The 20538-nt window shown below is 41.2% G+C and overlaps 2 protein-coding genes across 3 annotated transcripts in view; one reads left to right on the top strand and one right to left on the bottom strand.

Annotated features, from left to right (window-relative positions):
* The first annotated feature begins 1116 nt into the window (after positions 1-1116).
* Positions 1117-5544, top strand: LOC115370151 (insulin receptor substrate 1-like). Of its 2 annotated transcripts, none has more exons than XM_030067040.1 (6): positions 1117-1250; positions 1982-2401; positions 2961-3207; positions 3629-3878; positions 3965-4625; positions 4925-5542. In XM_030067040.1, exons 2-6 carry the CDS (start codon positions 2004-2006, stop codon positions 5340-5342), a joined length of 1974 nt encoding a protein of 657 aa, XP_029922900.1. In that variant the 5' UTR covers positions 1117-1250; positions 1982-2003; the 3' UTR covers positions 5343-5542. The 2 variants fall into 2 exon arrangements, with proteins under 2 accessions (XP_029922900.1, XP_029922908.1); XM_030067048.1 differs by lacking the exon at positions 1117-1250 and adding an exon at positions 1332-1451 and having other exon boundaries at positions 4925-5544.
* Positions 5545-8573: 3029 nt separating this feature from the next.
* Positions 8574-20538, bottom strand: part of LOC115370186 (E3 ubiquitin-protein ligase HECW2-like) — a 44918-nt gene continuing 32953 nt past the window's right edge. Inside the window, 10 exon segments of the mRNA XM_030067092.1 lie at positions 8574-12203; positions 12821-12933; positions 13134-13219; positions 13804-13918; positions 16507-16653; positions 17482-17611; positions 18219-18317; positions 18829-18981; positions 19435-19548; positions 19685-19805. Of these exon segments, the coding sequence (XP_029922952.1) occupies positions 12092-12203; positions 12821-12933; positions 13134-13219; positions 13804-13918; positions 16507-16653; positions 17482-17611; positions 18219-18317; positions 18829-18981; positions 19435-19548; positions 19685-19805 (1190 nt within the window). The 3' untranslated portion in view covers positions 8574-12091.

Consider the following 20538-nt stretch of genomic DNA (forward strand, 5'->3'; position numbering starts at 1 on the left):
TTTCTGTCAGGTATCCACACTGTCATGACTCCTGATGGCAAAGGCGAAAAAGCTTTCTCTCCTTTAATGTGGTCGGATTGTTGAGCTGCATAAGCAAGGCCAAACAGCAAGGCCCTCACAACATGACATTGCTGCTGAGGTTGTACGCAGTAAGACAGTCATTTTAACTTCTTAAAAGATCCTGAGGGTTATGGAACCAAAAAGTCAAGTGGTAGACCCAAAAAAAATTCACCGGCCCTGTGCCAGAGGATCCAATTGGCTGTCTGTCAAGACACGGGACAATCCTCGGCCCAAATTAAGCTTGTCAATGGTGCCAACTGCAGTTGAGGGGGTGCCATCATGATCTGGGGGGCTTTTTCCTTCAATGGAACAATGGAGCTTCAGGTTGTGCAGAGGCGTCAAACGGCAGCTGGCTGTGTGGAGATGTTGCAGGGGGCATCCCTCATGACTGAAGGCCATCATCTGTGTGGTAGTGACTGGGTTTTTCAACAGGACAACACTGCAGTTCACAATGCCCGCCTGACAAAGAACTTCTTCCAGAGAAATAACATCACTCTTTTGAACCATCCTGCGTGTTCCCCTGATCTAAATCCAACTGAGAACATTTGGGGTTGGATGGCAAGGGAGGTTTACAGAAATGGACACCAGTTCCAGACAGTAGATGCCCTCTGTGAAGCCATCTTCACCACTTGGAGCAACATTCCCACTAGCTTCCTGGAAACACTAGCATCAAGCATGCCGAAACGAATTTTTGAGGTGATTAACAAGAAAGCTTTTTTGCCTTTGCCATCAGGAGATCATGACGGATATGTATGATCATGTGGATACCTGACAGAAAATGACACTGAATCCACATTTTTGGGAAGATTTGGGCTTTTATGAGCCTGATGAGGGCGAACATATGTCTTATGTGAACAATTAACTGACATTTTTGCATAAATAAAATTATGTTTCCATTTTAAACCTTGAACTTCTTGCTCTTGCAGGCGCACCCGTTTTTGGAAATTCATTTGCTTGATTAAAGAAAGAAAGAAACAAACAAACAAACATACAAAAACAAATCAGTAACCAAAGAAAAGAAGGTTAAATTACAAGGTGCACTTGAAGGCAGCATTAGAGTGATTGACGCCCTAATGAGGTGTTTGACAGCACCTGGGCACAGACTCGGTAACGCCGATACAGGTGAAAATGAACTCGGAAAGTACAATTTCGGTGTCTAAAGCGGGATTTGTGCAAGCTATCTGAAAAAGGTGAGGAACTGTTAACATGTAATTGTTAGAGTAAGCGTGTTTTCGTAGTTTTAGTTGGGTTTTTAGTGGTCATGGGTCAACCTGAGCAGAGTGTCGCGGGAAAAAACAAACAAACAAACATGGCTTCGGGTGAGTTCGCCAGTCACAGTGACCAAGAGCAGCATGCAGGGAGGAGGTTTAATTCCCACCAAGCTACTTCAGGTAGTAAATACAGTTGAAAGGCTGTTTTTTTTTTTTTTTCTGTTTTTGTGGCCTTAATCATTACAGCCTGCCCTCCACTGATATAACAGACCCGCCGACGGGAGTAGCATAGCTGAAGAGGTCGAAGTGGCTTTACATGCTACATGGATTCAGTTTCTGGAAACTCTGGGATACATTTATCCTCACTAAATAAGTCAGTGTGCACAGATGGCACTAAAATTTAAAAGAACAAACGGGATGTGTAGAGAAATGAGAATTAATTGCACTGGTCAAATTTTCATCAATAATAGCTAACCACGCATCTATTGAGGTGCTAATGAGGGCACTAAAGCGGGAATGAAAGTTAATTAGTCTTTGCAAGAGGTTAAGTAGACTTTAAAGAAAGTGTACCCCCCTTCTGTCTTAATTATTGTGTATGTTTGTGCATATGTATAGAGAGTTTTTGGTTTAAAATGAACAAGTCTGCAACAGGCCAAGGCAAGGAGATCCCTAACCACTGCCACCTCTCCTCTCTCATCTCTCTGCTGCAGCTTCAACCAAATCTGGGCACCCATGGGTTCATCTCAGCAGACTGCCCAAGCTGACCATCAGATGGAGCAGGATGTGAACCGCAGGGAAGAGCATGGGAGTGTGTGCAGCTGCAGTGGCGCTGGGATGCAAGCGTGTGAGTCTCCATCCCGTTTCTACGAGGGACTCCTCAGTGCCAGCCGGACATCCACCACCCCGGTCCCTCTGGCCGCTGCCCTCGCTCTGTGCCCTGGGTTGGAAGGCGATGTGGTCAAACAGGGATACCTGGGGAAGCTGGAGCGGAACCAGAGGAGATACTTTGTCCTAAGAACAGGAAGTCACACCGGGCCCAGCCGACTGGAGTGGTTCAAGACTCAGGAGAAGTTCAAAACAGTGGAGAAAATGGATGGCAAAACCTCACTGTTTGGGTCAAGGAAGCAAAGGTTGGTAAAAGCATCCTGTTTGTTTAAGGCTTTCACCAGGGCTTGAAATGCTCAGTTTAAAAGTCTGTAAATTCTGTCAATTGCTTTATCAATCACTTAAATAAGGAAATTCAGTTAAGCTCCACCACTTTGCTAGGTTGGTTTTGAGGGGGAAAACACAGTTTGATCACAACAATGTATTAGTTTTGTTATGTGGGAAGGGTAAAATGTTCAAATGAAATGTTTTCTGACTCACCATTTGGCCATTTTGATCCCATTCTTCAAAGTGGTAATGTTTGTTGTGATATTTATAGTGATAGGCCTATGTCTCAGTAAACCTTAGGACCAAGCTCATTTCATATTATCAGCTAAAAAAATAAGGCCTCAGTTGAACTTGCTTGTAATTTAGTAACATTGTCATATTTATTACCCTGGACACTAGTTTCAGCGAGCGGCAGGGATAGGTGTGTGCCTGTTTCCCACAGTGTGACAGTAGCTCAGGAAATAAACAAAAAGAAAAGGAAAAAAAAACAACCTAGAAAGGTGTAAATGGATAATGAAATGCTGTCAAAATGTGAAGCGATCAGGTGATTTACTTGCGGTGCTGCCTCGGCGTGAGAAGGATTGCCAATTCCAGGAAAGGCCACATAGTGGCACTCTATGCCAAGGACCGCACTATGGTTCTGGTAGCAGAGGACCAAGAGGAACAAGAAGAATGGTATGTGGCCATCAAGAAAATAATTGAGGAAGAGAGGAAATATGAAGAAGGGCTTGATGAAGAGGATGATGGATATTGCACCCTGTCTCCAGTCGCTGTCTTCAAAGAGGTTAAGATCCATTTCTGTTTCTGTTTTCTCATTGACGTAACATTGATTAATTGAGTAAGACTGACAACTACTTTGTTACCCCAGTCTGGGCAGAATTTTAACAACATTTAGAAAGCTGTTAGCAGTTGCCTTTCAAAGGGTTCACTTCATTCAGACTACAGTAGTTAAGAAGAAATTACATAAACTTAAGAGATTAGACAAATTTTATTGTCCCTTGTTTTTGTTATCTGTTAATACCTAATAGGTATTAACTGACAGGACATGAGATCCAACTGGCAACATTTATATAAAACATGTAGACTGTCTAGTGCATAGTGTTTTTTAATTGCTAAAAAACAACTTTTTAAACATTAGCCCTACATTAAACATGGAAATATCACTGCCCAGTGATGTCGCCTGTTCTGCTCCCTCGTTGCTTAAGGTTTGGCCCGTCACTGTGAAGCCTAGAGGTCTGGGACGTACAAAGTCCCTGGCAGGGGAAACCCGACTCTGCCTCTCGGCGACCTCACTCGTCTTGGTGAGAGTGGGTGCAGATGATGAACTACCATCGGTTACAGTGCCTTTGCTTAGCGTGCGACGCTTTGGTCACTCAGAAAGCTTGTTCTACCTGGAGCTTGGTCGGTCAGCACCAACCGGGCCTGGAGAGATCTGGATGGATGCAGGGGACCATGGTAATGAAGAGTAAAGGGATCACATGCGCCATCCTTGTTCTCTTCCTAGTATACTGACTCTTCTGTTCATTTCCGTTAACATGCAGGTGACACAACTTTGGCTCAGCACATGCATGACACATTGCGGGAGATGATGAGGGCGCTGCGAGCCCTGCCAGACTTTAGACAGTCACCAGCCTCTAACTACAACCATCAGAACCAGACTCGAGCTCTGCTGGCCTCAAAACGTGGCAGACCCAAGTACAAAGACAAAGTGGGGCCTGTGCGACCGCTTGCTTCACCCCTGTCCTCACCTTCAAGGAACCCTGGTCAGCATGAGATCCCAGCGAGTGTGACACAGCTTTACCTTGAGCCACGCGCACCAGAGAAAATAGAGCCTGCACCTGCTCTCAGATTCAACTCAAATCCCACATCCTTCAGGTCTCGGCAGAGCTCCATGTCTGACACTGGCAGCTACATGGAAATGATGGTCCACAGTCATCTTCCAGCGGACAAAGTGATGGAAGACCAACATGGCAGCATGTCTGCGGTGACAGAAGAACACTGTAGTGTCCCAGCTGGTAGGATGGAGACCTGGGAGGCAGGTGAGGCACAAGGCTCACCTGGGTACATGATGATGTCACCACAAAAAGGCCACTACTGCTCTGATTTGCCTCACAGCGACTATGTGACCATGGCGAGCCCACCTATACACACCTGGCCTGCTCGCTCTTCCTACTCCTCCTCCCTCCAGATGTCATTCAACAGGTAGGTTTGTTTTGGAGGAAAAAATCATCTTGTTTGATCTTTTCCAATGAGAACCAGTTGTTTCTTGGGTACATCTTTCTTATTTGGTGTTAAAATTTATATCAGTAGGCAGCAAGGATCTATTACCTAGGTTTTAAATTATGACACTGACAATTAAGTTGTAGTTCATGTATTTTGTGGCAGAAAATTTTATAACAATACATTCATCAGTTCAGCAGCCCATGTTGTGACTTCAGATGGCATGATTGTGTATTGTTGTGGTTACAGTTGGTAAAATGCTTTTTCTTTCTCCTGTATAGTTCCACGTCTTACAACTCATTGCCTCTCCACCAATCAAACCAGACCGCTGAGTCCAGTCAGATTGATTGGTTGGCTTCTGGAGTCCAGCCATCAGAATCGGAAACCAACCAATTAGAGATGCTGAGCTGCTCTCCTCTGGCTAAGAGTAATGCAGGGCTGGAAGAGGAAGCAGCCAATTGCAGACACCTCCAAGAGCAGGTCATGCCCGCTTCCTATATGCTGAAGATTGTCCTCGCATCTGGCTTGCCCACTCCAAACCCTATAATTGGACCGGGCAGTTCTCAGCCTGTCCAGACATATCCAGTCCACCTGAGTACAGACCGATATAATCCAGCACACGCTGTTCCAGACCAGTCTGCTGCTCAGAGATACTGGCTGTCATCATGTTTGCCTTGCTGCCTACAAGCTGAGGACTAAGTCTGACAGCTGAATATCTGTTAATGTTACATATCAACCTGATGATGCAATTGTATGCCATTTTGTTGACATGTCTGTCTGAGTGTTACTGTTGTACTGCATTTGAAATGGCCATATGTGAGAATGCCAATGTCCACAAAGATTAAAAATGAATAAAACAATGTATGAATAAATGAATTTAAAAAATCTTTCATGGAGCAACTTTCTGTCACTTGAAACTCAATTGTATTTGTTGATTGGACTTGGATTGTTGGTGTACATTTTTTTAACTATGTACATAGTAAAAAATCATGACATCTCATACAAATTTTGTGCAGTTGCAACCACCACATTTCAGAGACTAATATCATATTGTGAAGAGACGGGAACAGTGAAATTCACACCTGAATGTTCGTAACAATTTTAAGACTCAGGGGCCACTTTATTAGGTCCACCTGTACAATCCAACTATTCAGCCATAAAGTTTACTTTTCTGATGCCTATAATGCTCAGGTTGTGTTTTTGCCACAGTAATAGAGGTGTTCATTCAATTCTATATTTGGCATTGAGCTCATAGTTGGTGCTGCTGTTGGACTGGACTGCATTTTATTGAGGTGTTTCTACTGTTCTATCCCCCTCACTGCATATAAATAGCGAGGACAAAAAAATAGAAACACCTCAATATAATGTAGTCCAGTACAAGACTACCACCTCAGTAATAAACAGAACTAAACTGACACATTCTCCACAATGTGAACAAAAACTGAACATTATAAACTTTCTTAGAAGGTAGAATTTATGGCAGAGATGTATTGAACTGCATTAGACTGTACAGGTGGACCTAATAAAGTGGCCACTGAGTCTATATGAATGTGTGTGTGTTTGTCTATACACACAGACATATCTATACATATGTACCGATATATGTATATGTGTGTATATACATATCTATATTTCTGCTGTTGTACATGTGTTTGTGTGTGTGTACATGTATATACATATATGTGTATGTATATACATACACATATATGTATATACGTGTGTGTGTGTGTATTACATCACAAATTCTGACCTGTCTGTTTTCCTGCAGTGGACCCGGCTGAAGACCTGCAAGCAGAACCTGACCTGACGATTCCAGAGGCTGCAGGCCGTCCAGGTTGAGCAGATCGCAGTAGACCCAGACAAAGCGCTGTGTGACGGCATCTGTCCCCATGACACTGTAGGCCTCAAACGGTATGTCCTCTCAAACTATTTAGCAACAGCTGTTCTTGTACGAAAGCAAGGGAGTCTATTTACATACATATATACAGGTCAAGCCGTGATTGAAGTGCACAATGTATAAAACTAGCTGTAATTCCTTAATGGTTAAGGCCATATTTTTGTTCAATCCTTTGAATTAAAGCCAAAAGTCTGCACTTCACTCACGTCTTGATTACTCCATTTCAAATCCACTGTGGTGGTGTACAGGGGCAAAATTATGAATATTGTGTCACTGTCCAAATACTTACAGACCTAACTGTACACACACACACACACACACACACACGTCTCATGGCGGGCAAATAACATTTCACTTCATACAAGATGTGCCTTCCTTGTGGTTTTATAGTGCCACAAGAGAGATTGATTTTTTTCCCTCACACAGATGTTGATGCCAGAGAAAATGAGGCTTTGTATGAAGATCCTTGTAATAAGTGTTAATAATAAGGTCCTTGTAAGTTTCTTATAAGATGCTTGTTAACATTAAGAAGTGGTAATAAGGCTACATGTATTATAGATGCATTATAGATGTATTAATAATAGCATCATAAGCAAAAGGAGTTGCGTTGCCTAAACCTGACCACCTGACTCTGAGCCTTTACGTCTCATCCCGACAACAAAAATTGCCTTGGGCATCGGTATCAGACGCAAAGGGACATGAAAGCATCGATATTTGATGATGCAGTAATGAGAACGTGTTTTCACACACCAGCTTGTAACTTTCTATTGTACTGATGATCTGCCCATAGAAAAAAATATTTTTTTTCAGTGAATCTCATGGTTACACTAACATTGTTCCTGTGAAGCGGCCATATCGAGTTGTTCTGGTCCTGAAGATTTTTTTAAAAAAATAAAACAGGGCTGAGGTTAATGATATGGGAAGCACCACCCCATCAGTTGACAGGATTGGTTATTGGCTTAAGTTTCATAACATCAGAAACCTTGCCTGTCTGAACCCATATTGTAATTTTTAATCTTATCCTTGGTACAATGCAGTTTCAAAGTAGAAAAACTCAGCCATGGTGATACCTTCCTGACTTGTAGCAAATGAAAAACACCACATAGACATGTTAGCGAGGTAAAAACTTTTTTTTTTTTCCTTTCATCAGAGGGGTCTTTAACTACTAATACAGTGGTCTCTAATCCAGTCCTCAAGGCCCCCCTGCCCTGCAGATTTTTGTCTCAGCCCTACTCTTTCACACCTGATCCATTTAAGGGCTTCATGCTGATTGGTTGAAACAGATCTAGTACCTGAGCAGGGCATGCATGAAGGTGCATGGGCCTTAATTGGTTCAGGTGTGCAAGAGTAGAGCTGAAACAAAAACCTGCAGGACAGGGGGGCCTTGAGGACTGGTTTGGGAACTACTGTACTAATAAATGAATAATAAGTTGTTAATCTTTATAAAAAAAAAAAAATGGTAAAGGTTTAAAAATGATATTGGGAAGTTAGTTAAATTCAATAAATTTGTAATACTATTATAAATAATTATAAGCCACTTGTAAGGCTTTTATTAACACCCATAAGCAAGTCTATACACTGTTGATTGAAGTGCTTATGTCATATAACAATAAACATGTTATGATGCTATAATTAATACACTTGTATAGCCTTATTACCACGTCTTAATGTTAATAAGCATCTTATAAAGAACTTGTACATTCCTTATTGCCTATTAATTGTCACTTATTACAAGGACCTTCATATAAAGCCTTAACCTCACTTTCTCTGACTTTAATATTTATGTGAGGGAAAAAAATGACTCTTGTTCTGTTGTGCTGTGATCATTACAAAATCACAACAGACAGAAATTATAAACAGTGTTTATAATTTATAGTTATTTGGCCCAATCTTCGACATCACACAGCTGCAAGACATTAGTGTTCTTGTTTTTGCTGGTGGATTAGAAGTATCAAAGTCAATTAGCACATGAAAGGAGGTTTAAAAATTCATATGAAAAGAGACGTGACACAAACCATCAATTCCATTTATTATCCTGTTCATTTCATTACAATCAGAGTGACATGAAGAAAAAGGAAAAGTTTTGCATAGAGAGTGGAGCTCTCGCCAGCCTCGGATCTGAATACCATGTGAAATGCTTTCCGGTAACACTCAGTGCTCGATGGATCTTACCTGGTCCATACAGCAGGAACCAGTGGCTTTAGCAGTCTGTCTTTGTTAAAAAAAGAAAGAATTTCACATGCTATTCGATCTTGGTTTGCCTCTGATGTGGACACAAAACAGGCAGGCAGACACTGGTGATGTCGTTCTGTTACAGGAGAGACGTGCTGATAAACACTCAAATTTAAAAGTGAGTTGGACTGTACAGAAATAGTGAGTGGTTGTTAAGTGAGAGGCAGCAAGTCTTGACGTCTTCATGTGGCAGTAAAATCAGAAAGACAAACTTGCGTCAGGCCCAAACCTTTGGTACATTCAGGTTAGACTCTAAGAGGGCTACAAAAGAATCGGTAAACCTTGGATTGGGAGTACGTTTATTATTTACTTATTTATTGGTTTAAATTTTACTGGATTCAAAGGATTAGTTTTGTTTCTGCTCTGGCAAACCTCTTAACAGTGCCAGAAATAATGTCAGCTACAATCCTGTGTTAGGCTACATTTTGTCAATGTGTAAACAGGGAACACAGTAGTTCATCAAAATCAGTTTCAAGATTGGCCTTTGACCTATTCCAAATAATTTTAAACAGCAGGATCAGCATGAATTTATAGTTGTTTTTATTATTATTATTGTGTTTGCTCTATTAAAGTCACAATGAAAAAGCATTTTTACAGGCCTTTTGGTCTCTTAATTGGATTTATTGCATGTTGAAACAGGTTGTTGGGTCGGGGCTCCACTCAAAATGTGATGTTTTAGAGGTAATGGGATTTTGAAAAATACCAAAAAAAAAAAAAAACACCCTCAAAGTCAAAATTTCTTTGGCTTTTATTGTTAAATAGATGAATATTTTGACAAAGAAAATTAGGTAACAAACTGAAATTTCCTTGTGACTTTAATACAACAAAACCTGCAAGCTTATATCAGTGACAATTTTGGCCTGGGTCATGCTGTGTGTATAAAATGAGGTTTTAAGAGCATGACAGGGTTTGTGTTAGCAGGGAAACTAAGTGATACTTGGGAGCTGAAGTCCTCTAGGGTGATAGTTGTAGTTCAGGGTGGCAGTGTGCTCAGATCAAGGCGAGGTTACATTCATAGTGCAGGGGAATGTGAGTGAAGAGGAGGGTAATAAGTGTCTCGATGTGCAAAAAAAAAAAAAAAAAAAAAAAAAGACTGCAAGCTTCATCAAAACAGATTTTATACAAAACCTTCATGCTTCTGCCCTGATGAGGACATTATCGTATTTACTGTTGATGTGTGTATTGTGTGTGTGCCTGCTTCCAATACGGCTGCCCCCTTGGTTTCTGTCACCTGGACAACCTGATTAAATTAAGTTACATTAACATAAAGACAAATATTCAGTTGATACAACTAATTCAATATTGAAATGATTACAGAGTGCAAATCTATAAGAGCTATTTAACTGTGTTGGAGTTTGATTCTAACACTTCATGTCAAAAGAAAAAAAGAAATAGGTTACATACAGTATGTGTAATCAAACTGGGTGGCAGCTTTACAAATACACAGCAGTGATTGGGACAAATACACCAGTGATTACAAAGTTGCTAATATCACAAGTGTCAGAAAAAGAAAAAATAATACATTTGAAGCTGTCTTTTGAAAAACTCAGTTATAGTGTGTAAAGTGAATATAAGCCAATGTCATTACTTGGAAAAAAGGGATTATATCAATGTATAACAAATGACCACCGCTAAAATTCATAGAGAATTAATGTCAGTTTGTGTTATTGAATGCCTTGAGGTCGATTAATTTTAATTCAAACATTGAAATGTAAAATGTTTTCATATCCAATATATTAAGAAAACATCAAGAATTAATTCCCTGTCCTGGCAAAATGAACGTGAAACGACTTTCAAAATGGCAGCTCATATCGAGTGACCTGTATCAAAGCACAAGCTGTGGTTGAGGCTTATGAAATTTGGATTTTGCATCTGGGTGTGTGGACATTCATTTTACTTCCACTTTAGAAAGCTGATTATTTTCAACAAAGCGTAGAAAACAGACCTGGGTCAAAATCCTGTTTTGGACTCTCTCAAAAACATCTAATTGAATATAGTTGAGCATACTGAATCTGGCCCAATCAAACCAGTTGCAACTAAATTAAAATTAACTGACTGTGAAATCTAAGTAACCAATTGTTAAATTTCAAAATATAAAGGATTAATTTGCCAATTGACCCAGATCTGGTATAAAAATCACTCAACCCATGATCCACATCATAAAATTAGTTACATTCGAATCACAACATCTCACTGCCACATTATTAGAAAATCACTTCTTTTTGTTGATGAAAATACTGTAACAACAATAGCAAAGCTTTTGTCCCAACTTCAAAATCAGCTGTAGGCAAGATTCGCCACAATGTCCCGCAACCTGGAAAACTTAACTCAGGTGGTTCTCAAAAGGCTTTTTGAGAGAAGTGCACTGTCCAATTGAGTGCAGTTGCTGTGACAGGCCACAAGGAGGAGCCACACCTCAATGAGTCTGCTGACAGTCCTCAGAGAAAGAAGCTCCAGGTTTCTTAGAAAAGTCTCAGCCTTTTGACTCTACAAAGTCCTCTAAAATGAAAGCTTAAATTGGCGATGAGAGGCTTGCTGACTCCGCAGTAGGTCGCTATGCTCATTTCTCCTACAACAGGAGCTAAACATCCGCCGTTACTGTTTCTAAGATAGAAAAGCGGCTTTTAGCGCAAAACACGCATCTCTAAAATGAAGGGGGGAAAAAATACAAAAAGAAGCTGCCAGTCCAACCAGCTCATGCGACTTCAGTCAGCACGTAAGAGCTGAACACGTTTAAGATTGACGGTGAAGGCAGTGGTTGTTTGCTCTAGACTTAAACCCCCAGAGGTGTTCATGGGTAAAAGAGCCATTGAACCTCCTGGGTATTAAAGAGAAAGACAGAAACAGCCTGCTCTCCCACTGGTCACACCTTGATGATTGATGATTCTCGTCCTGGTTTCTGAAGAGTGACCGAAGAGCTCTGTCTGCATGTTGTCACTGGGGCAGGTTAGGATTTGAAGGGCAGTGAGGGTCTTCTTCTTCATTTGTCGTGTTGCACGGGTGAAAGTGTGTGTGTGTGTGTGTGTGTGACTGAAGGTTAGAAAGCATGTGCAGGTGCAGGGGAACACACATTTCCAACACGGGTTTGAGGTCCTATCCTGGTTCAAAGGTCAAAACATCACTTTGAGGTCAGTTTGCTGTGAATTACGGGCCTCTGTTACAAAATATACCTGTGAACGCTTTATAAATAAGAACTGAGCTCTTTAATCCAGTTTTTTGAGCATTCCTCCAGCTTTAATCATCCGTTCTGCACCAAAATCATGGGGTCCTTTAGCGATAGCTGAGGTGAGGTGAGGTGAGGTGAGGTGGGTGTAGCTGCTTATTCCAGCCCAAAGGTGCTGGTCTCCTCCACAGCAGTCAGCATCTTCTCATACAGCATGGAGAAGGAGGGGTACGGTGGCAGGTCCAGCCGGTTGAAACAAGTATGAGCTCTGGAAAAAGATGCAATTACCACATTAAGTGCTGATACATACATCCAGTTTGCCCATTTAATAAAAGTAATATTATTTATTTTTGGTTAAGTGGACAAACTAATCAAATTTAACCAAGCAGTGGGTGGTCAGTTTTGGTTTTTACGTGGCCTCTGTTATCCAACAAAAGGAACAGTTTGCCCAAAATACCAAAAAATAAAACAAAAAAAACACCTGAATATTTTGCCACATGACTTGGCAAGGTTTCCATTCTTTTCATTTCCGCCAGCAAACTGTGTCTATCTGCCCACAGTGACTAACACCTTGAATAGATACAGGTTGCTGGTGTTATTTGGCAGGAAATAGTTTCCAATAAAACTCTTTTGCCCCTGAGGGTAGATTGTGAAAATATGTTTTTTTATATTTTGTGTGAGCCGTACCTTTGGGATGTGGATACTTATTCTCCTTATAAATGACTACCTTTTACCAGTAGGCACAAAATAATGCTCAGACTGTTTACTCTCATCACCATCTTAATGTGTTCAAACTTGTGATTACATCAAATCATAGCCAAATCAAACTGTGACTTTTGGATTAATGAGGTTTGAGCTGCTGTTGGGTTTCTTCCAAGTGTTTACCTGGGCAGGGAAGTGACTTTCCCCCATTTCTCCACACAGAACCTGCGGGGCCCGTTGCTGCCTCGAAGAGCAGCAAAACCCTCGTAGGGGATGCTGGACGTCCCGGTTACAAACTGAAGAGGAAGGAGGGAGAGATGATAGAGCGAGTTAAATGGAGCGAGAGAGAAGACGAGGGCTGGTGAGTATCACTGTTAAATGGGGTATTTTTTATTTGGTTTATCCATGCAAGGTTGAATGAGCACATTTCCTCTTTTCTAGTGAAGCCCTGTCTCACACTAAGTCAGTTACATCACACAGACACACACACACACACCTGCAGCAGCCGTAATCTCTGCTCGTTGTTGAACCTCTCCACCGCCGCCCAGAACCACCGGATCACAATGTGGTTGTCATGGTAACCTAAAAGCAACACACAGACAGCCGCGTAACCATGGCGACAGAACCAACTGACCTACAGCAGAGCAGTATTGATGGAAAGTGACAGAGCTCGACTTTTGGCCTCGGGGCCAAAAGTCGTACCCACTGCAGCCAAAAACCTAAAACATTTCTGTCCAAAGCTGACCGAGAGCTAAGATTAGATCAGATGATGATTTACATGAAACTTTAATGATTCAGACGGGGAAGTAGGTCGATGCTGCAGCAAAGAATAGGATAGAGCTAGGAGGAGAATAAAATATAGCATGTTGGAGATAATACAAGCGATACCAAAACCCAGCGACCAAACTACAAGGCTGATTTCCTGACCCTGAAAATTTGGAGTTAAGTCTTTTTCTGTTAAACGGCAGTGTAAACAGGCATTAAGGATAAAAACATATACAATGTACATATTGAAAATAAAGAAAGAACATGCTGACTATTTTTAGGTTTACAGGTAAGCAGATAAGGTGCAGATTTTTTTTTTAATGATGCTCTTCCTGATAATTGCATATTATTTTATCCCTTTTCCAACAGATCCATCCATTGATCCCGGTGTCCCTCCATACCTCCTCTGTACTCGGTGTTGTTCCTCCAGTCTGACAAGTCGATCTCGGCTGTGCCAGCGATCACCAGCTCCAGCTCCCTGGCATCAAACACCGACACCAACCTGGCATCCACCACCTAGGTAACAAACACACACACACAAAATATTACAACCCAAACTGTACGCATGCTGTAAACCAGAGACTCTGTTGCAACTGTCAGTGTGATAGCTTCCCACCAACACAATAAACCATTCATGTAAAAACAATTTACTCAGTATAATATAATAATCCACTTAATGTAATAAATTTGCTGTACACATAATATAAGGCACCTATCATTAATGTAATACATTTTTCCCTGTTAACATACTAATTATTACTTTAATGGGAGTTATGACATTAAGAGGAAGCTTGAAAATTTTATTTTTCACAAATGTAATAACTGATAATGTGATAACAGTTCAATACATAACTGTCACCTAATCACAAGTTTGCATGAAAGAGGTGATTGGTGATCATTGAACACTGTTCTAAATTGTTTTTTAAAGTAAACAAATATTTATTTATTATGAATATATATATATGGTCTCTTTGGCCATATTCTTTCCAGGTTGGAAACTGAAATATATAAGCCAAGTCTGTGCCATATTTTTTTTTAAGAATTGAAAAAGCATTATATTTCGAGCACTGTCTTCCATTCATTTGGGATAAAATTAGACTTCTTATGACATAATTAGAACATTACTGGGAGGAATTACATTAACAAGAAGGTTGAAATTTTTAGTTTTTAATATTTATAAACTGATAAATAATTAACAGTCCAACTGCAATACATAACTTTAATCCATTCACAGATGCGTATGCAACAGGTCCTTGATCATCACTATAAGAGGTATGATCACTCTGGCAGGAATGTTGTAGTGCTTGAAAATTAAACATAAATAAATCTGTAATATCTGGATACTATCTGCGATCAAACAGATAATTATGACTGTACCATGTTTAAATCATATATCTTGGGGGGAAAAAGCTGTATCTTTTGAGCACAGACTTCCTTTCATTTGAAAAAAAAAAAAAAAAAATTACAGACTTCTTATCAGAGATTAATTAACCTACTTCCAAAAAAAGTCTTTGACCAGATTACAGCCATGTGCCAACTGTTTCTGTGCCACGCAGGCTCTCATCCTCTTACTGTTTCCTGAAAAGATTTCTTTCATTCGTTGTGTCAGGCCTCTGTTAGTGACCTGCTGCTTGGTCGACTCTCATACCACTAATGACTGCCATGATTGCTGTCTGTCTTAAGATGTGGTGTGGTTAGTTCTCTAAATATAAATGACACTCTACTCAATGTGCCAATGACTCACATCCTGGGTGAGCCTAATCATCATAGATCTAGTTTCTGCAGGCAATGATGAAGAAAAGTTTCAGACAGGTGGTCGTCAACGTGATCAGAGCCAAAATTTCACGATGACCAGCCCTGCCTCAGTGTAATGGTAAACTGGTCCATTTAGACTGAGGTAATTCCCCCCATGTCCTTCAGCAGTATGCCCTAGGATTAATAAGGGTATAGTCTCATTGTACTGGTTTGATGGTAGATACTGACAATATACTTATCTCCCAATTTGATACTATCACAATACTTGGGTATATAAGACCACCCATCTGACCAGCCCTCTGCTCATGCTGTACACCACCTGTCTAAAGATTTGGCCATCCAGCCTTTCATCCACTTATTGTTGTCAGAAAAATCTGGTGCATGGCTGTTACTAGTCAAAGACTTTTTTGGGAAGTAGTTTAATAATCTGTGATGAGAAGCCTGTAAGCCTGTGATGATGATTTAAACATGGCACAGTCATAATTATCTGTTAAATATCTATATAAAAAAAGAAAAAAAAATGCTATGCATACACATCTGTGAATGGATGAAAGTTAGCTTACATATTTCAGTTCCAACCTGTAAAGAATATGGCCAAAGAGACCATATATATTTGTTCATAATAAATAAATATTTGTTTGCCTTAAAAAGCCAACTAAGAATAAAGCTATGGAGAGTATAAGGCTTAAGCACAATTTCTGTTCACAACTTAAACCCTGTGCAGTGATCACCAAACAGGTAATTTATCAGTGGAAATTGTTATTACATTAATGGTTTATTGTGTTGGTGGGTCGTTATTACATGGCAGCTGTAACAGACTTTCTTGGCAGATGCTTTACATCACGGGTGTCAAACTGGTGCCATAGAGGGCCGAGAGGCTGCAGGTTTTCATTCCAAACAAAAACTCCACCAGGTGATTTCACTGATTAGTCCCTCCTCTCTGCTTGGAGGTGGGGTAATCAGTGAAATCACCTGGTGGAGTTTTTGGTTGGAATGAAAACCTGCAGCCTCTCGGCTCACTATGGCACCAGTTTGACACCCGTGCACTAGGGGGTTTCAGCGTCATTGGTAGCACTGTTGTTAAGATTTTGTTTTGTTTGTTTTACTGAGGAGGAACATCTTATGTGCAGAGTGTGGTACCCTCTACTCCAGTGGTTCCCAAACCAGTCCTCAAGGCCCCCCTGTCCTGTAGGTTTTTGTTCCAGCTCTACTTTAGCACACCTGCCCCAATTAAGGCTCATGCACTTACTAGACTAGAGTTGAAACAAAAACCTGCAGGGCAGGGAGGCCTTGAGGACTGGGTCGGGAACCAGTGCTCTACACAAACACACACATGCACAAAGCTGTACCTCGTAGAAGCCTCTGACCAGGCTCTCAGTCTGCTGCACCACTCCTCTCTCTATCCTCCACTTCACCATCCGTTCAATGTATTCTTTCTTATTTTTCTCTGAGACGGGGATGTTGGCTCCACCCGGCTTCAGCTCTCTCTCTGTAATCTGTGGGGACAGAAAATACACACATAAAAAAAATAAATAAATAAAAACAGACCACATAAGGGCTGCGACAACACTACATGTTCACTGCCAGCACTGTTTTATATCAGCCAATACTGAGCATTAATCCAATCCAGGATTTCCACTGACCAGCAGAGACCTTAACCATCTGGAATGACTAAATGGATATGATCCACTTAGTTGTGAACTTTTACATATAACAGGAATATTTCTGTTGCTATATTTAGCATTTTTTAAGATAAATATATAATAGTTAATTTAACTATGACACCTTGGTATAATTACTGTAAATAAATTGAGACGATTAGCAGTCTTTATCTCACGCCAGCAGTACTATTAATGCTCGTGTTTCTTACAGTTAGGACCACATTTCCCATAAACCCTCTTGATTCATGACGCAAAACGTGATCTTTGGTCAGAGGTTTTCGCCCTGGCTTTACTGAAGAGGATAAACATGTTGGAAGTGATTATTCCACTGGCCTTTGCCTCCTTCACCATCTGTCGTTTACAAACGTTTTAGCTCTGTTTGCTGTGGAAGAACAGCACCCTCTTCCTGTTTAGTGCACTGAAGCAGTCCCAGTCTGACCCAGTGGCATACACTGTAAAATGCAAACCCTCTTGAAGATCTTGTTTGTTTATGGTAACCACATTATGTCAAAAGTAATGGTATAATAGTTCTCTTTCTTTTTTCCCTACACCCTCTTTTCTTTCTCTCCAACCACTTTTTTCCCTTTGTCTTGCCTATCTGAAATCATCATGTAGATACTTTAGCCAGCCTGTTCTTGTGATGTCAACCATATGGAGTCTGACCTGTCCGAAGACTTCTTCATTGACAGTGAAGGTGAGGTCCAGCATGTCTTCTATGTCGTTGTCCTTCATCCACTGAAGGGACTGGTGAAACTCCTCGTCTAGGTACTCCAGGTCACTCAGGTCACATGGACTAAATGGTAGGAAAGGAGAGTAGGTAGTGTGTGCATGTGTGTCCTTCGGGTATTCCTAGTTTGACCCATCACATGGTCCTGCCCAGCTTCCAACAGTCGTCACATCAAAAGTACCCGTCAGATTGCTTCACACTGGGTATAGCTGGATTCAGCAGAAGACACTGGTGTATGTTTGGTTTGAACTGCAGGTGTGGATAGCAAAAAACAAGCTTATATATATCTATATCTATCTATCTATTATTATTATTATATTTTATTTATTTATTATTATTATTTTTTTAGTAAAATTCTGTCCTAGAGCGACGTCAGTGACCCCCGCACTAGCAACACAATACACAATAATTTCACTATCTGCACCTTCAGTTTGAACCAAACATAAAAATATAAATCAAAATACTCTGCATCTTCTGTTGTATCCAACCATACCCAGCATGAAGCAGTTTGACGGATACTTTCACTGGACAGCCATTGGAAAACAAGAACGCAACTTCACAGTCAAGGGAGAGGAATGAATTGTTTCGTCCCCTGGTGAGCATGGTTGTCAGAGTTTGACGCCTTGCGCTCTGTCTCTATCAGGGCCCAGTGTTTGTGCGTGTGTGTACTTACATGCGCAGTAGGCCTTTGTAGAAGGGTCTGGTAAAGAAGGCGTCCAGCAGGTACTGATGAATCAGAGCCAAACCCAGAATACGACCGCTGAAACGGAACCTGAAACACACACACACACACACACACACACATCAGAAAACTGCTGAGTCTACGTTAGCCTATATTCTGAAGTTGCAAAGTACAGGCTACATATTATATGTTTAGACCTTTTTCACAGCAGCCATTTTGCCATGAAATAGCAGGTAATCACAGTTGTTATTAATGACATTAATTAAACCTCTGTTCCATTTATGTGTCTTTCCAGTGAGCCAGCATGAACAATAGCAGGACCCTGGCTTTGTTACACTTTTTATGTCGTCACCTGTGTTTACCTGCTATTTGTGACAAAGTGATACTGCAGTGTTATCATTCTCAGTACTGTATGTTACAAAATGCCAGTGTAGTGTCCAGCATTTGCATACTATAATATCTCACAGTAAAACGAATGCAAATCACCTAATATTAGACTCATACAAGGTTCAGGATGTACTGACACACATAGTATTTTAGTGCACCAAATAACTGTTAGTACTCAATTTGTGTGCGTATACATAAATGCAGTATTTCTCACCATTCGTGGTGGTTGTCCACAAAGGCAGACATGGGGCTGATTTGAACGGTGTAGGTGTCGTTGGCAGAGTATTCAAACAGACCATAGTAAGGGTTGAAAAGCTCTCTGGAGACCAAGAAAAAGAACTCTCTGGAAGGCCCGCTGTAGTCCAACCTGCAAAGCGCACACACACACACACACACACACACACACACAGCTGTAGTAATCTCTGAAAGCATTGGTTTCAGACATAAAGCTTGATCCTCTCTAAGAGCCTGTGTCTACCAAAGCGTATTTTTTCCAGCTGAAGAAGTTGGCATTTGGAGTGCACTTGGAAATGCATCTTTTTTTGGTTGCTTTGGTACAGAAAATATGTAAGAGTTACATGTTGGTTCATTGTTGCATTTGTTGTTGCTGTTTCATAACATGATAAAAACACATCAGCTTAGAGGGAAAAAAAAAGCTTTGGTAGACACAATGCTGGGAGAAAGGAAGGTCAGCTTCTATGTAATTACTTCGCTCTCCTCTTCTCCTATATAACCTGTCCTCTGTAAAGCCAACCTATACCTTACCCTATTAGAAATCCCTATCCGACTCTCCTGCTCCTACCCCCAGTCCCAGACTCACCCCTCCTCCCCCACAAAGCTGACATAGAGCTTGCTGCGCTGCAGGTCCTTCCTGGAGTAGCACATGATCTGGTTGAAGGCATCTTCTAGCAGGTGGTCGCGACGAATAATCAACCTGAAACACACACACACAAGAACACAAACACATGTAAATACAAACACATTTCCTGCATACATGAACAGTAATTATCTAAAAGCACTGCTGACACACTACAGGGAGACACACACACACACACACACACACTACCTACTTTAGCTTCCCTGGTCCCTGGCCGTAGCCTTTGGTTTCAAGCTTCCTGTAGAAGTTGCGTAGTTTGGCCTCAAAGTCTCTCTTGTATGGAGCTGGAGCTCTTGCATTAGCTCTCTGAGTACCTGCAGGCAGAGAGAAGGGATAGGGGATTGGGGATTGATTGACATTATCTGGTAATTATTTGATCATTTTTTTCCTGCTCTAAGCCTCCTATTTCCTCTCCACTCTAGGTTCCAGCTGCTACAGGCGCTGTTCTCTGCTCCCCAGATGTCAGGGTATGAAAGTTGGAGCCCGGGCAAGGAGTGCCCGCTCATTGAGGTCGAGCAGGTCCAGGTTGCTGGCCCACCAGCCTTTCCCCGGTTCAGGAGGGATGTACAGCATTCCGGTAAGGATCCCAAGGGGGTGTACACCAGGTGATGGTGGATTCAGACAGTGAGCAGACTGTAATCTCAAAGAAATTGAATCAGGTCAAGTGGACTTAGTTGTATGTCTAGAAGCCGTTTCACCCCTTATCCAAGTGGCTTCATCAGTTCATGCTGTTCACTAGACCAGACTGATAGTCTACCAGTCTAGTTTACTGATGACGCCACTTTGATAAGGGGTGAAACATCTTCTAGACATACAACTAAGTCCACTTGACCTGATTGATTTTCCTTTAAATATCTTTGACCTGGATGAATGAGAAAATGCACAGACAGCAGTATGTAATCCACCAGATCCTGGTTCATCCTGGGGCTTTAGTAGAGGCATCTTGGGTAGAAATTAAGTGTGTGCATGGGGATGTTCACAGATACCCAGTTGTGCTAGGGCAGGGTCAGGCAACCATGTGCTATAGTGAGCTGAGGGGCTGCAGGT

This window comes from Myripristis murdjan, chromosome 2 (assembly GCF_902150065.1).
Source record: "Myripristis murdjan chromosome 2, fMyrMur1.1, whole genome shotgun sequence".
NCBI classification, from domain to species: Eukaryota; Metazoa; Chordata; class Actinopteri; order Holocentriformes; family Holocentridae; genus Myripristis; species Myripristis murdjan.